General features: G+C 41.5%; 1 protein-coding gene across 11 annotated transcripts in view; it reads left to right on the forward strand.

The window, feature by feature from the left end:
* SPAG9 (sperm associated antigen 9) overlaps positions 1 to 15,266 on the forward strand; it is a 132,568-nt gene that overhangs the window by 41,697 nt on the left and 75,605 nt on the right. For 7 of the 11 annotated variants that reach the window (XM_015420372.1, XM_015420378.1, XM_015420374.1 and 4 more), the window contains exon 5: positions 7,210 to 7,366. In XM_015420372.1, coding sequence (XP_015275858.1) covers positions 7,210 to 7,366 — 157 coding nt within the window. The remainder of the gene's footprint in view (positions 1 to 7,209; positions 7,367 to 15,266) is intronic. The other 4 variants (XM_015420373.1, XM_015420381.1, XM_015420377.1 and 1 more) reach the window with 1 other exon arrangement.

The raw sequence follows: 15,266 nt of genomic DNA on the forward strand, positions 1-15,266 counted from the left end.
CCATGGGTGGGTGGGGTGGAAATGGTAATGCTGTTGAGACAATGGGAGGCCTGGCTGCAATTATCCATGACTGCTTTAAGTTTAAGCATATCTTCTTACAGCTCTGGTAAGACAGGTTTTCTCCTTTTTTCACCCAAACCAGCACAAAAGCAGCAATGAAAAGATGTCCCGCTAAAGGACTTGAAATAATTGAATTACATTTGCATGATTTGTACTTTTGTCCACATGTTCCTGAGACAGCTCTTCTAAGAGAGCTTTGTGGCTGCATTATGTAGATGTCGGATTTTCCCATCCAGTGAACCAGAGCTGAGCTACAAAGCTTTGAAGTGGTGGGGAGGGGAAAAGCAGCTTACAAGCTTGCTTGTATCTGTAGGTTGCTGCATAGATGCTTGGGAGAAGAGAAGCCGCTCTGTGGTGGCTTTTTTCCTTGTTAGGTGGGGGAGGAGAATGAGGTGATGTCATTGGCTTTGGAGCTGCTGCGGAAGAGATTGGAAAGCTGCTGCCGATGGCATTGTTTTTGTGGCAGCGGCTGAATGACAGACTCTCACTACAAAGATACTCCCTTGTCCCCTGTGTAGCCTTGGTTCCTGCATTTCACCATGCCAGCGCAGCGCCATGAGTCCTGGATGCATGCTGCTATTTGTGTTTGGCTTCGTTGGCGGGGCGGTGGTCATTAATTCAGCTATTTTAGTGTCTCTTTCTGTTTTGCTGCTTGTGCACTTTTCTATATCCACTGGTGTGCCAGCTCTGACGCAGAACCTACCAAGGATTCTCAGGTACTTGGACCACTGATCCTCTGCCAGCTGTATTCTTTGTTCTTTGGTTCTCTGTTATTTCTCTCTGCTTGGGAGAGGAGGTAGTGGGATGGTGATCTCTTCAGTGCTGATTTTAAATCCTTATTTAAACTTGACATCCATAGACTGTGTTATCCTAAGCCTGTCCATTGAAAATATAGAATTCCATTTTCTTTGTGCTTTCCTTGAGATTGCAACAAAGTCAGTTATGTTCTCAAGAACAGTGTTAGCCTTTTCATTACTGTACCTTGTAAATGGCATGAAATACTATGTGAAAACATTGTGGACCAAGATTTGCATTCACTGTACTGTCAGGTGCTTGGCTAATACTGGATAGCATGGCTGCTACTGTGTAGTAGAGGCCTTTCATTTATTCAGTCTGTCTTTTTTTTTTTAAACTCCAGAGGATTCTGCAGAATTTGATATTGAATAGCCTTTCACAGGCATAATTCCTGTTTGCGGGGGATATTTGTGTAAATTAACTACTGGAATGCAAAATTATTTTAAGTATTTTAGGTGGGGGAAAGATGTATTTAAACACCTTTGTTAAACTAAAGCTCTTTTCATTCCATCTATATGCCATTTGTTTTCATTGTAAGAGCACTGCAGCGTAACTGTGGTCAGAACTGTAGTATGGCTTTCTGAGAACTTCTGTTATGTTTTAAAACTTAATATTTGATGTGCTGGGCATTGTATAATATATTAAGGCAGAACTTACATATGTTCTTTAAACAGAGTGCAACTCTTTTATAATTGGAATTAAATTCTTCATGGTGGATTATGTAATAGGGAGCATTGAAGCAGGCCATTTTAAATTTTTAGTCCATGCTGAGTAAAGGTGAAATAAGTTGCATATCCTCAAACGTTTATTTGATGTTCTAAGTAAGCATATTCCATAAGACTGTCCTACTTTGAAGCCCAAGCTCTTGAGTTAATGTTGGAATAGGGAGGAGCCACAGTATGGGGTCTTCTGGTTGTATCTCTTATCACAAAAACAGAGGCTGTGAGACTGAGCAGCACTGATGTGGGTCCTGTATTGCCAAAGTAATATAAAAACTAAATCTAATTAGATTTACTTTAGTGATTGGGGGAAATTCAAAATTTTTAAAAAGCCAGGCAACTTCTCCAAGTTAACATAAAGAAAATAACAGTTTGCAAGGATCCATACTGCCTTCTGGTAAACATTTAGCGCTTGGAACTTTTAGAAAATTAGGGGTGCTATGGATAATATGAAAGTAATGTTTTTAAAAGGATTTATATTAAGTAGGATTAGCGAAATTCTTTTCATACAAGTTTCTCTGAAGTATGAAGAATTTGACTGCAGAGCTACATAGTTGTAGCATTTTAGTAGTCCACGATTAACCTTCACCTAAGTGAATTAATGATGTGTGACGTTGTGTTTAATCAGTGGTGTATTTTCAGTTGTGGAGTCTTTCAGACTCAAAGATGCTTTTAACTATGTGTTTTTGTTCATGCATATATTTAAAAAAATTACTGATGTATGGGGAAGATTCAAGCTAACATGCTACTTAATCTAGAGGTCTTTCCAGTCAAAGTAGCTTTTGTACAGGGAATGTATAATAATTTACTCACTTGTTGAGTGTGATCCAAACATTGTTCTTTCTCCACTCCCACCATGCCACTTCTACTTCAAAACCTACTGTTGTCACTACAGTTGTCTGCTTCATGATTATCCCGTCATGAGTACTTCTTGGGGGTGAGGCCTGCAGCATAATTTTTAACGGGTTTAGTCTGTACATTGCTTGTTCCACATTATTTCACTTTTCTTTGTCTTGTGATTTCAAGCCCCCCCCCCCCCCCCCCTGGGGGGGGTTTTTCCATTATTTCTGTGTGTTTTTAAGTGTATTCCTTGGTAGCAAAGGTACCTCCACTTATTGTCATAACATGGGGAACTAGGGTTGCTTCTGCACAGGGATGATTCCCTGTTCTGATCTGATTGATGCCGTGAATACCTTATGTTCACCTCAACAACAGTGCTTCCACATGGAGATTTACTTGGCACTTTCTTTTTCCACCTGCCATCCTCCTTGGCACTTGCAGATGCTTTGGCATTGAAAAATTATCACTAGTTGAGGTATCCCTGTTAAAATACTATTAAAATATCTTGTTGGGGGAGGGGTGGTGATGCCAGGTATGGGAAGGGAGGTATGAAAATCCAGACTTTCTGAAGTTGGGGGAAGCCCAGAAAGTTGATGGTTGCAACACTAAAGCCCCGGTCACACGGCAAAGTTGCCGCGGGAGAGGCATGGGAGTCCAGCGGATTTTCCAGGCGCGATCTCACCTCAAAATCTGGGAAGCGCAGTGCTCCCGTGGCGAACCCGTGGCTCCCCGCCAAAGGTGTGGAGTTAAAAACTAGTACCTACAAGGTTCTAGTTTCCTGAAACCGCGGGCCAACGGTGGGTGTCTGATCGCGTTCCCGGTGGACTTATGTGGCATCTGCCGCCTGTCGCTGTTCGTCTCCACAGGTTGCGCAACAGCGCCCAACAGTGCATGTGCACAAAGAGCGATTGCTAGTGCGATCGCGCAATGTGGCTTCTGTGCCGCGCTGCAGGATACCCGTCTGATCGGCATTTCCCCCGAACCACGGGACCTCGACCGGGACGTATACTCGGGCAGCCGCACGTTAGTTTCCTCCGGGGCAATTAGCCACGCCTCCCCCCGCGATATCTGGCCCGTGTGACCGGGGCCTATGTTGTGAGAAAGCAAAAATTATATCTAATACATTGGGTCCAGTGCAATCTCATACATGTTCCTAGTCAAGAAACCTTTACTACCTTGCCTGTTTACTCTATACAGTGTTAGGCATTTGTAGCGCATCAACAGCCTGAACAAAACCCCATTCTCAGCTTGCCTTTCTGTTTGCCTGGAAACAATTCGTGCTCCCCACTACTGTGTAAGCCTTGAGTAGTGCTGCTTCATCACTTGCACATCAGAAATGCTTTTGTTTTAGGATTGGTCCCTTGATCAGAAATACTGGCCTGGGCCCCACCACTTCATTAAGCAAAATTTGAAACCTTCTCCAACTTAAGTGGCTCCTCTGTGAGAGGAAGAGGCACTTAAACAGAGGAAGGCTTCAAGCTTCATTGAACAGAATAGTAGGATACAAACCACTGAGTAGGAACTCGTTAAAGGTTATTGCAGGGTAGAGGAAGTCATGTGAATGTTGAAAGCTTGCTTTTGTGCCTCCCCGTATGTACAGGCTACATATGCCAGTGCATGTAAGCAAAATGGTTCATACACAGAAGCACTAGTTATTTTGGCAAGCCTCACAAGTGCTGAGGTATCAGAAAAACAATACAGTTCATTGCATTTGCTTTGAGGAGAAGAGGTCTCCCTTTGATCTGGCATGGTGATACTGGGAAGGATACTAATATCCATTGATCATAGATCATATGTACAAGAACTGAAACTAGGAAAACTGTTGTTGTTTAGCACTAGTGGTCCTTTAAGATAGTTGTTTGGAAGTAGTCGGTTCTAGCACTGATTCAGAAGTCCAGATATTTTCCCTCCAGGTGGCCAAGTCTAGCCTGAGATGTTTGCATGGACTACTTTTAGTGTAGCAACATTAGTATTAAATACATTTGGTTAAAACATGCTGTTTTATAAATTGTTGCACAATGATATAGTACAGGGGTGGCCAAAATTGCTTCACGTAAGAGCCATACAGAATAAACATCAGATGTTTGAGAGCCACAAGACATGAACAAATATCACCAAAGGTTTTTTTGAAAAATATGCAAATTTGCTTTCTATTAACATTAAATGAGACTGCCAAAATAAAAACAAAAGCATAAAAATATATATTGATAATATTTATTTGTCCAATGGTATTTGTTTCCTAATGATATTTATTTGTCTAAGAGAGAAAGAGAGAGTGAGAGAGAGGTGGAAAGAAAGAATGAAAGAGATGGAGCGAAAGAGAGAAAAACAAAAAAAAGAAAATAGATGGGGGAAGAAGGGGAAAGGAAGGGAGAAAGGGAGAAAGAAAGGTGGAAAGAAAGCAAATAGATAGGGGAGGGGGGAAGGAAGGGAGAGAGAAAGAAAGAGAAACAGAGAGAGAGAGAAAGAAAATAGATAGGGAGGGAGGGAGGAAGAAAGAGACAGAGAAAGAAAATAGATGGGGACGGAGGAAGGGAGGAAGGAAGAAAGAGACAAAGAGAAAGGTAGAAAGAGTGAAAGAGGTAGAAAGAAAGGAGAGAGAGAGAAAGAGAAAGAAAGAAAGCAAATAGATGGGGGAGGGGAGGAAGGGAGAAAGAGAGAAAGAGAAAGAAAGAAAGAAACAATGAAAGCAAATAGATGGGGGAGGGGAAGGAGGGAGAAAGAAAGGAGAAAAGAAAGAAAGAGGTGGAAAGAAAGCAAACAGATGGGGAGGAAGGAAGGGGAAAAGAGAGAAAGAGGTGGAAAGAAAGCAAATAAATGGGGAGGGAAGGAAGGAAGGGAGTGTAAATGTGTTCTCCAACCCCCCCACACCCATGCCAGCTGGCTTGGCTTGGAGAAGGGATTTAAAGAGACCAATGCCTTCTCTGAGACAAGCCAGCTGGCTGGTGTGGCAGTGGAGAAGGGCTTGGAGAACAGATTTAACTTGAGATGGGGAGGGAGGGGGGGGGAGAGAGAGAGAAATGGGAAAGAAAGCAAATAGAAGCGGGGGGGAGAGGTGGAAAAAAAGCAACTTTAACTTTAAATGCGTCCTCCAGGCCCCCGCCCCCTCACTGGCTGGTTGGCTTGGCTTGGAGAAGGGATTTAGAGACAAATGTCTTCTCCAAGCTGGCGGGGGGGGGGCTTTTAGAACTCATTTAAAGTTGCTTTCTTTCTCCTCCCCCCACCTCAAGCCTACCCATGGAGGGAAACACCGCTTGGGAGGGAAAGACCGATCGGGAAGGCATGCCTCCCCTTTGCTTCCCCTGCTGGGAGTCACACAATATATACAAATGCAATATATTTGTATATATACTCCCCTACTGGGAGTCACACAATATATACAAATGCTTGTATATATAAGTATAGTATAGTATATAGAAGGTATATAGTATATAATATACTATATGGAAGGTACATGTATGTTTTCTTTGAAATCTTCTCTTACCCCCTCCCCCCCAATTCTAAAAGTTTTCTTCCCCACTATGTGTCTTCAGTCTAAAGTATTTGACAGAGTGTGCAGTTGTTCTGTATCATTCGCCATTTGTTGTTGTCTGTTTTCAGCTTAATTTCTATTTCTTCTGTTTGCTTCTGTACATCTGAAATATGTGTTTGCCTTGGCTATTTTCTTCATGCTAGAAATATGCTCCACCTCCACAACATTGCCACCAATGAGGATTCCAGGTTTTTGTAGTCGTAACTGCTGACAGTGGAAATTCTCATAATACTAACCGTTATAAACAGTTCCCTGCGAAAGGAGTATGCCTGATCAGTTTAAACCAGTGTTGTAGGTTTTCTGGAAAAGCAGGAACTGGAAAATATGACAATGGCCTCAATAGTATATAATCTGATTTAGTATGTTTATTTTGACTTATTTAGTAAACAAGGTTTTAAAAGTACCCCATGTTAATTTTATGTCCCAGTTGCAACAGAAACTTGAATTATAATATTTAATTAGGGGAAAATAATGTGACTGATGTATTTAAAGGTTTATATGAAAATTATTTCTAATTGATATAATACTTGTGAAAATGTAAGAGAAATATAGATTGTATTCCCTTACATTATGTAACTTGAAGAAAAAAAACTGAAAACGGTTGACACACTAATTTTAGCACACACAAAGAACTATGTATGATGTATGCTATGGACATAGTTGCCCAGTTATCTCTTTCAATAGAATTTAACTCTGTTCCGTGAAGGTCATTGGGGTACCTGGGTTTCACATCACTTGTATTACTAGTTTCACATCAGGTTGATGATCACGGTATCCCTTCCACCACATGACAGGAGACACATCAGTTTTAGCTTTGGTTTTGATTTAATCTGCAAAGACTCATAACAATTTTTAAAATTTGGATTATTATATATAATGCTTCTCCCAGAGGGTTTTTTTTTTTTTTACAAATCAGTACAGCATACGTGTACTCTCACAAATTCACAGGGATAATCACCAAAAATGTTAATTGTAACTGTAAAATGGCCAAGCTTGTCTAAACGGCAGTGGCATTCATTTATTGTTAATTTGATGAAACAATGAAACTTTAAAATAGATTTTTTTCCCTGCAAAAAAATAAAGCAATGTAAAAACCTCTACGGCACATCTCTGGTTTAAAATAAATCATGTAAGAAAACAGCTTCGCAAATTGCTGTGTTAAATATAATTGAATTTTTAAAATTTTTGTTAGCTTATGCTACTTTCTTCATTCAAAAGTAGATGCAGTGTAAGAAACCGATGCAAATAATTTTTTTCCCTCAGCAGAAAAGAACGTCCTATATCACTCGGCCTCTTCCCACTACCTCCAGGAGATGCACTTCTTACACCTGACACTCAGAGAGGAGCACTGGAAACTCCTGGGTCAGACAGTTGGAAGTTCCACGAACTAAGTCAGCCACGCTCTCACACCAGCCTAAAGGTGAGTTAGTGGTTTAGGTGGTATTTTCCAACTATGGACAGTTTTTAAAAATATTTCTTGTGATAACATCATTTATAGATGATACCAACAACCCCAATTTCTGTCTTTAGTTTTTACCCTTTTAAATGTGAGTCTCTCCAGGTAAGTTGAAGGTGAGTTTTTTGTGTTCTGTGTCTTGATAAATGGGTCTGAGGTGGCACTTGGGATTGTGGGAAACACAAACCTTGATTTCTGGCTTCATGAGAACAGTGTTGCTACTTTTTTAGTTTTCTAGGTGTGTACAGCTTTTTATGTGTGCATTTCTTGTTATGAGTTGACTAAGCAGTTATATTTTTCTGTTGGCTTATCAGTGTGGTCAGGGTTGTAATTTTGGTTTTTCCTATGGGAAGAACACTTGGGAAAATGAATGGAGATGGGTGTAAAAATTATATCCAAACTTAGGTTAAAAAGCTAAATTTAAAAAATGGTGTAAAGAAAAATACTGTATATAATGTATCTCTATCTGAAGTTTCCTTCTTGTAAAGGAATATAAATTGTATTGTGCCTTCCGTGAAATATTTTTCAGACAGATCTGATATTAAGGCCACAGAATGTCTAGAGACATTTAAGATATTTCCCTTTCCCCCCTAAATTGTACATACCCACCTAACAGATCTTGAATGACTTATTAATATCCATGGTGATGACTCAGTTTCTTTCAGTGCTAAAAATTTTTAAGCAGTTCAAAACTTAAATCATAGTTCTATTTAGTTTGGGGTATATTAGCAACTATATAGCTATGGTTACTACACAGAGGTGGGCAATGGCAAAATATCTCTGCATGTCACTTGCCTTGAAAAACCCTATGGGTAAATTTTAAAAACTGTCTACAAGCCAAACAAAAAAAGAGGTAATCATTTAAATTCTGCTGCATTGTTGTTTGGATAGCATGAATTAGGATTATCTGGTGAAGGGACATCTTTTGTGCTCTGTCTGGGGCATTGTGTAGCTGAATACTGAAAAGCCCTGGGATGAAAAATACTGTGAAGTAAACTTAAAAAGCAAAAACAAACAAAAGCTACTAGTGTATTGAAGATATTCCCCCACTGTTCTTCTGTTTTCTGTGACACAGCTTTAAAGAGAGGTGGGAGAGTTATTTGCAGTCTGCTTACATGGTTAATGGTTAGGAGTGCGGACGCTAATCTGGGAGAACTGGGTTTGATCCCTCACTCCTCCACATGCAGCTGCTGGTGTGACCTTGGGTCAGTTACAAGTTCTTTCAGAGCTGTTCTCTCACAAGCAGTTCTTGAAAGAGCTCATTCAGCCCCACCTACCTCATAGGGTGTTTGTTGTGGGGCGGGGAAGGGAAAAGAGATTGTAAACCACTCTGAGACTCCTTCAGGTAGTGAAGGGCAGGGTATAAATCCAATCTCTTAATCAGTAGAGCGTTAATTGTGCAACTGGGTTAGTCCCTTTCTTTGTCCAGCTATTTGAACTATCTGCTTAGGTTTCCTTGGTCCTTTTTTTTCTTGGCAGTCAGACTGTTTGTTGGAAGCTTTTTGTTTGCTAAAGTCAGTGGTCTGTGTGCTGCATTCTTTCATGGATGCAGTTGGAATACAGAAGCTGAGAAATGTTTGCACAAAGCCAAGTTTTCCCTCTGCATGGGTGAACTCTGGACTGCAGTTTCGTCTCTTTGTGAATCTTCAGTAATAAAGAGATGAAATAGAAAAGAACTACTCAGCTGCATTGCTGCAATTTTTTGTGAGGTAGTAGAAATAAGCATGTATGGGCATGTGAAGTAAATAGGGTATTTAAAACTTCTTCCAGAGGTGCTTTCCTGAGGTATTCTGTGAATACCTGAGGTATCCTATTATCAATGAATGATAATAGATTGCCCTAAAAATGTAATAATTGATTACAACTGCCCTCACATTGGCTCAATGTGGCTTAAGTGTGGTGGTTCAAGTGGTTAAGACATTGAACTGCAGGCTGGAAGGTTGGTAGTTCAGCAGTTCGAGACCTGAGTGCCGCCTGATGGAGTGAGCGCCTGTCTCTGGTCCCAGCTCCTGCCAAGCCAGCAGTTCGAAACCAAGAAATTGCAAGTAGATAAATAGGTACGGCTTCGGTGGGAAGATAATAGCGTTCTGTGTGCCTCGGCATTTAGTCATGCCGGCCACATGACCACGGAAATGTCTTCGGACAGCACTGGCTCTTTGACTTGGAAACGGAGATGAGCACCATAACCCTAGAGTCGGATTCGACTGGCTTTTGAGGAAGGGAAACCTTTACCTTTACCACATTGTTTAGGTAAATGTGTTCTTTGATCGTGACATACAGACAAGGTTTCTGGACACCAGAAATGACCATGCATTTATTAACAATTGGTCACAGATCCAGTTACAGGGAATGGTGACCCTGGATGTGGTTCTGAGTGGAGCTCAACATGTGGTGTGACACGTAGATGTTGTTGCACCAGTTGCAAATGGTGACTGCAGTGCTATTAAATTCAGCTGATATGTTAACTAGCCTGATACCCGTGCTTTGCCACGGTATTCAAGTTCCGTAAATCCAGTTATAATACTGATGATGTGAAATTTGAAATGTAACATTTGTTGTAAGAATTCTAATGGAGAAGATTGTAGTGTAAAAATGAAGTGAGACGTACTTTCCCCCCTCTCTACTGAAGGACCTCTCTCTAGACCACATTGGCGGTTCTACCCTCAAGTATTAGGATCACCAGGCTGCTTGATGAGCTCACTCTGGAGCAGGCCACATAGAACTGTCCATTTAAGAAGCAGTAATCTGTTAAGTCAACTCCTGCCACCTTCCACAAAAGTGATGGCCTTTCTACTTGTTGTGCTCCTGGATTGTTTTGCTCATATGGAGACTGTATTGTTCTGAGCCCTTCAGGGTGATCTTGCTGGTACTTGGCCTGCGCAGCTCAGTGATCCGCAGGAGTACTGTGTGCAAATGTCTTTGCCGCATTCCTAAGTTGCCTGCTCCTTGTAGCGTTGGTGTATCTGACTTGACGTTTGCCAGGAGCTTTCTTGGGGGGGCAGTAAAAGGTGAGAGGTGTGAGGGGGAGTTGGTATGAGGGAGTGGTGATGTGGTGGACATTTCTTCAGGTTCATGAGGGAGGCGCGCATCAAAATGGCTCCTAGAAATGTCCTTTACGATCTCCCCATAAACATTCATTAACTCAATTGCCATGCTGGCTTTTTAAAAAAATTCAGGAGTCTTGAATAGCTGATTCCTGAAACTGTCCTCAACTGTCTGCAGTCTCTTCTGACTGTGTTTTTACCTCAGAACATTGAGATCCACAGCTGAGCAATCAGAGGGAGGTGGGTGCAAGTAGGCAGGTTTTACCGCAGAACTCTCAACTACACAATTGACCCATTGGGGGTGGGGCGAGCAAGGAGGCAGCAGCCTGCCTGCCAGGCACATGGAAAATATTTGGGGGAACACATTTTGCCCCTTTTTTACCCCCTTAGGGGTCATGTGAGAGACCCCTCATAGAGTGTTGCCCAACTGGACTGAAGAATTTACAGCCTCTCTGTGGAGCCTCCCCCCCCTCAAAAAAACTAATCCCTAGCATAGACTAGGGCAGTGTAAAAATACTGTCCTCTATAAAAGGAACAGATTTATCATGTACATCACCAGCATAGGCTGTGAGACAGTGAGTGTCAAGCTTCCTTCAAAGGGGATAGTAAAAGGGCCATATTGATCTGTTGATTCATAACTTAAAGTGAAAGCACAACAAAGAAATTCTGCTTCCCATCCAGGCTAACAGTTTACAGTACTCACACTCTGCAGTGGCTGAATTAGAGATTAAGTTCTATTTAACTTGCTGGCCATCAAGCACAATAGAGATGGTCAGTGAAATCAAGCATATATTTGCTAAAAGATTGTAACATCTGTTGCTGTAGATTTTCCGTGTTGTATGGCTGTGGTCTTGACATTGTAGGACCTAATGTTTCACCAGTAGCTGTGACTGGCATCCTCAGAGGTATAACACAGAAGGATGGAGTACTCTCTGGGTCAAGGTGAGAAGAAAAATGGTAGGCAGGTAATTTATATCTACTCAGGAAGGTGGGGTAGGGCTGAGTCATTATCTTGTAGGAGTTCCCCAGGCTATGAACATGCTAATGAAAGAGCTTTCCTGAGGAGGTTCTTTTGTATATGGATTGGCTGTTGAAATTCTAATCTTATCTGTAGTGCTATTGTCTGATGTAGATCCTTTTGTGTTTTTCAGGACAGGAAACCATGCCCTATTTATTTTTAAACTCTCTTCTTTCCTGTTGAAATTGTGTTTATGTTTATGAATTTCAATGGCTTCCCTGTGTAATCTGACATGGTAATGGGAAGTGTTGTCCAGCCTTCAGTGTTTTGGAACAAAATACTGCGTCCTGTTTGAGTTAGGCTATGTTCAGCCACTGCTGATTTTTCAGGTTGGCCAAGTCTGCAGTGTCTTTCATGTTCTTTTATTCTTGTCTGAATGCTACGCTGTGTGGTCCCGAAGTAAACTTGTCCACAACTGCATGGTACGCGGTATACTCCTGAAGAAGTAGGGGGGGGTCCTCTTCTGTGTTTTGCCGATCGTAGCATCTGTTGTATTGTTTTTTGTTTTTGCCATATATCAAAGGAATCACTGATCAGATGGGAAAACTTATGAAAAAATACAACCTACAAACAGTATTCAGACCCTGTTGTTGTTCAGTTGCACAGTCGAGTCTGACTCTTTTCGCGACCCCATGGACCACATCATGCCAGGCCCTCCTGTCTTTCGTTGTGCTCCGGAGTTTGCTTAAGTACATGTTTGTTGCCTCGATAACACTGTCTAACCATCTCATCCTTTGCCATCCCCTTCTTCTGTTACCTTCAATCTTTCCCAGCATCAGGGTCTTCTCCAGTGAGTGCTCCCTTCTCATTTGGTGGACAAAGTATTTGAGCTTCAGCTTCAGTATCTGTCCTTCCAGGGAACAGTCAGGTTTGATTTCCTTTGGGACTGACTGATTTGATCTCCTTGCAGTCCAAGGGACTCTCTCCAGCACCATAGTTCAAAAACATCTATTCTTCAGCGCTTGGCCTTCCCTATGGTCCAACTCTCACAGCCATACATTACTGCTGGGAATACCATTGCTTTGACAATGCAGAATTTTGTTGGCAGTGTAATTACTACTTTTTATTATGCTGCCTAGGTTTGCCATAGCTTTCCTCCCAAGGAGCAGGTGTCTTTTAATTTCATGGCTGCAGTCACCATCTGCAGTGATCTTGGATCCCAGGAACGTGAATTCTGTCACTGCTTCCATGACTTCCCCTTCTATTTGTGATGGGGCCGGATGCCATGATCTTAGTTTTTTGGATGTTGACTTTCAAGCCAACTTTTGTGCTCTCCTCTTTTCCCCTTAGCAAGTGGCTCTTTAGGTCCTCTTCACTTTCTGCCGTTAGAGTGGTATCATCTGCATATCGGAAGTTGTTGATGTTTTTCCCGGCAATCATCCACATTTCGCATGATGTACTCTGCATACAAATTAAATAAGCAGGGTGACAGTATACATCCTTGCCGTACTCTTTTGCTATTCTTAACCAACCAGTTGTTCCATGTCCGGTTCAAACTGTTGCTTCTTGACCCTTATACAGGTTTCTCAGGAGACATGTGAGGTGGTCTGGTACTCCCATCTCTTTAAGGACTTGCCACAGTTTGTTGTGATCCACACAATCAAAGGCTTTAGTGTAGTCAGTGAAGCAGAAGTAGATCGAATCCAGCGAATGTTGGCAATTTGATCTCTAGTTCTTGTACCTCTTTGAAACCCAGCTTGTACTTCTGGCAGTTCTCTATCCACGTACTGTTGAAGCCTAGCTTGTAGGATCTTTAGCATGACCTTGCTAGCGTGTGATATGAGTGCAATTGTGCGATAGTTTGAACATTCCTTGGCATTGCCCTTCTTTGGGATTGGAATGTAAACTGACCTTTTCCAATCCTGTGGCCACTGTTGCGTTTTCCAAATTTGCTGGCATATGGAGTGTAGCACTTTAACAGCATCATCTTTTAGGACTTAGAATAGCTCAGTTGGACTTTGAATAGCTCTCTGGGTTATGAATACGTTTTCCCCATGTGCAGGATGCCAGGTTCCATCCTTGGCATCTCCTATTGAAAAAGTCTCTAAAATTGGACTTGTAAAAAGTCCTTTAAATTCTTTCATCTCTCTTCTATGGTGATTTACTCTACAAGATAAAGAAAAAAAATTGATCTTCTGTCTTGTCTGCCACTCACAGGTTATCTACCTTTTTTTTTACAGCTATGTCACTCTGTGGGCTCAGACCCAAGATTTCACCATCTCTCCTCTGAAGGGAGGTTGTCTCCCATTAATTAGATTATTCAGTTCAGTACTACCCCTGTGACAGGAAAAAGGTGTTATTTTGAATTATTCTTTTTTTTAACTGCCCCCAAAGGGGCAGGGTTTTATTACATTTTCCACATAATATACACAAACAATCATATACACACATATACATACATATACATGGAGGTTATTTTCAATTTTACCAATATTTATACTGATGCCTATTCCACCTTAATAACAATTTCTCATGAACTGTGTAAGCAACTTTTCTGTCTCCATCATCCTAACAGGTATATATTTCATTTAGTAAACTCTTAGTCTGTCTCTTGCAAGCTTGCCTACATAAATATAAATTTATTTTGAATTATTCTTATGTGTTAAGGAGGCCACTTGAAAGGCCTATGTTCAGGTCCAGATCATCTAATTATGTTTATTATAGTCTTTAAACTTTTTCTTGGATGTCTTGTTCATTGACCTCTTTACCATTCCTGTGAACAGTCCCTCTGTCATTGGAAATGGAAGCTCCCAGTGATAGAATTCTAACATTCCCCTTTGTTTGGAATTATGCCTATGGTGTTTTACAAAATGCACAGCAGTTAGGGTGGCCCATGTGAGGCTGCTATATTGTTTTCCCTGCTCTGTTGATGGTTGGCTGTGGTTGTTGATCCTTTTGAGGGCAGCCCTTTTTATCTTAGCATTTGAGTTTAACTTTGGCTTTCTTAGCCAGTTTGGTGTAGTGGTTAATTGCGCGGACTCTAATCCGAGAGAACTGGGTTTGATTCCCCACTGTAATTATGTTTTCATTGACTAACAGAGACTCACTCCCAGATGCTTTGATTGGAGGCCTAGGCTATTTGGCCTTGGCCCACAATGGGATATTCTATGCCCTGTCCTTTTTTGCTCCTTTCCTGACAGGGAACCCTGTCATTGGGGAATCCCCTAATCCCTTGGCAAGGTAATCTGTTTTTATGGTTTTTTTCTGTGGTTGTTTGCTGTGCAGATTGCTGTACAGGGTTCATTTTTGGTGTATCCTGTCCATCCTTTCTTTGGCCACATCACACCTGCTTCACTGCTTTCATTATTATGATGCAGATCTGCTTATTCTCATACCTGCTGACAACTTCGGTAGTTCGATCAGCTTCTTTCCTGCATTTTAGTAGTAGCCTCTGACTTTTCTGGGAGGAAAGCACCACTCCTTCACTACCAGATCTTGCACCTCTAAGTGGAAAAGGTTCTGTACTGAGGCTATGACAGGGTTTGGGCCCTGCTTCTTGTGCTGTTGATTATTTTTTGGCCACTGGTTTGAACTCAAACTCTCTAAACTTTCCTCTTCCTTATTGGATTTCTAAAGATGTTACGAAATGGAGGTTATAACCCTTCATTTGACCCCCCCCCCCTCCCTGGTGCTTCATTTAGAATAGGGATTTTTAGTACACAGTTTTAGTATGCGGCACTTCCAACTGTGGAATGAGGACATTGTGGGTTCTAAACTATGCCCTCCATTCATGAAGTTTCATAAGGTTAGGGTGTCTAACCCTTACCAGGTATTGTCTCTCAGTCCTCATGTCACACAACAC

The sequence above is a fragment of the Gekko japonicus genome, unplaced genomic scaffold (assembly GCF_001447785.1).
Source record: "Gekko japonicus isolate JY-2015 unplaced genomic scaffold, Gekko_japonicus_V1.1 scaffold360, whole genome shotgun sequence".
NCBI classification, from domain to species: domain Eukaryota; kingdom Metazoa; phylum Chordata; class Lepidosauria; order Squamata; family Gekkonidae; genus Gekko; species Gekko japonicus.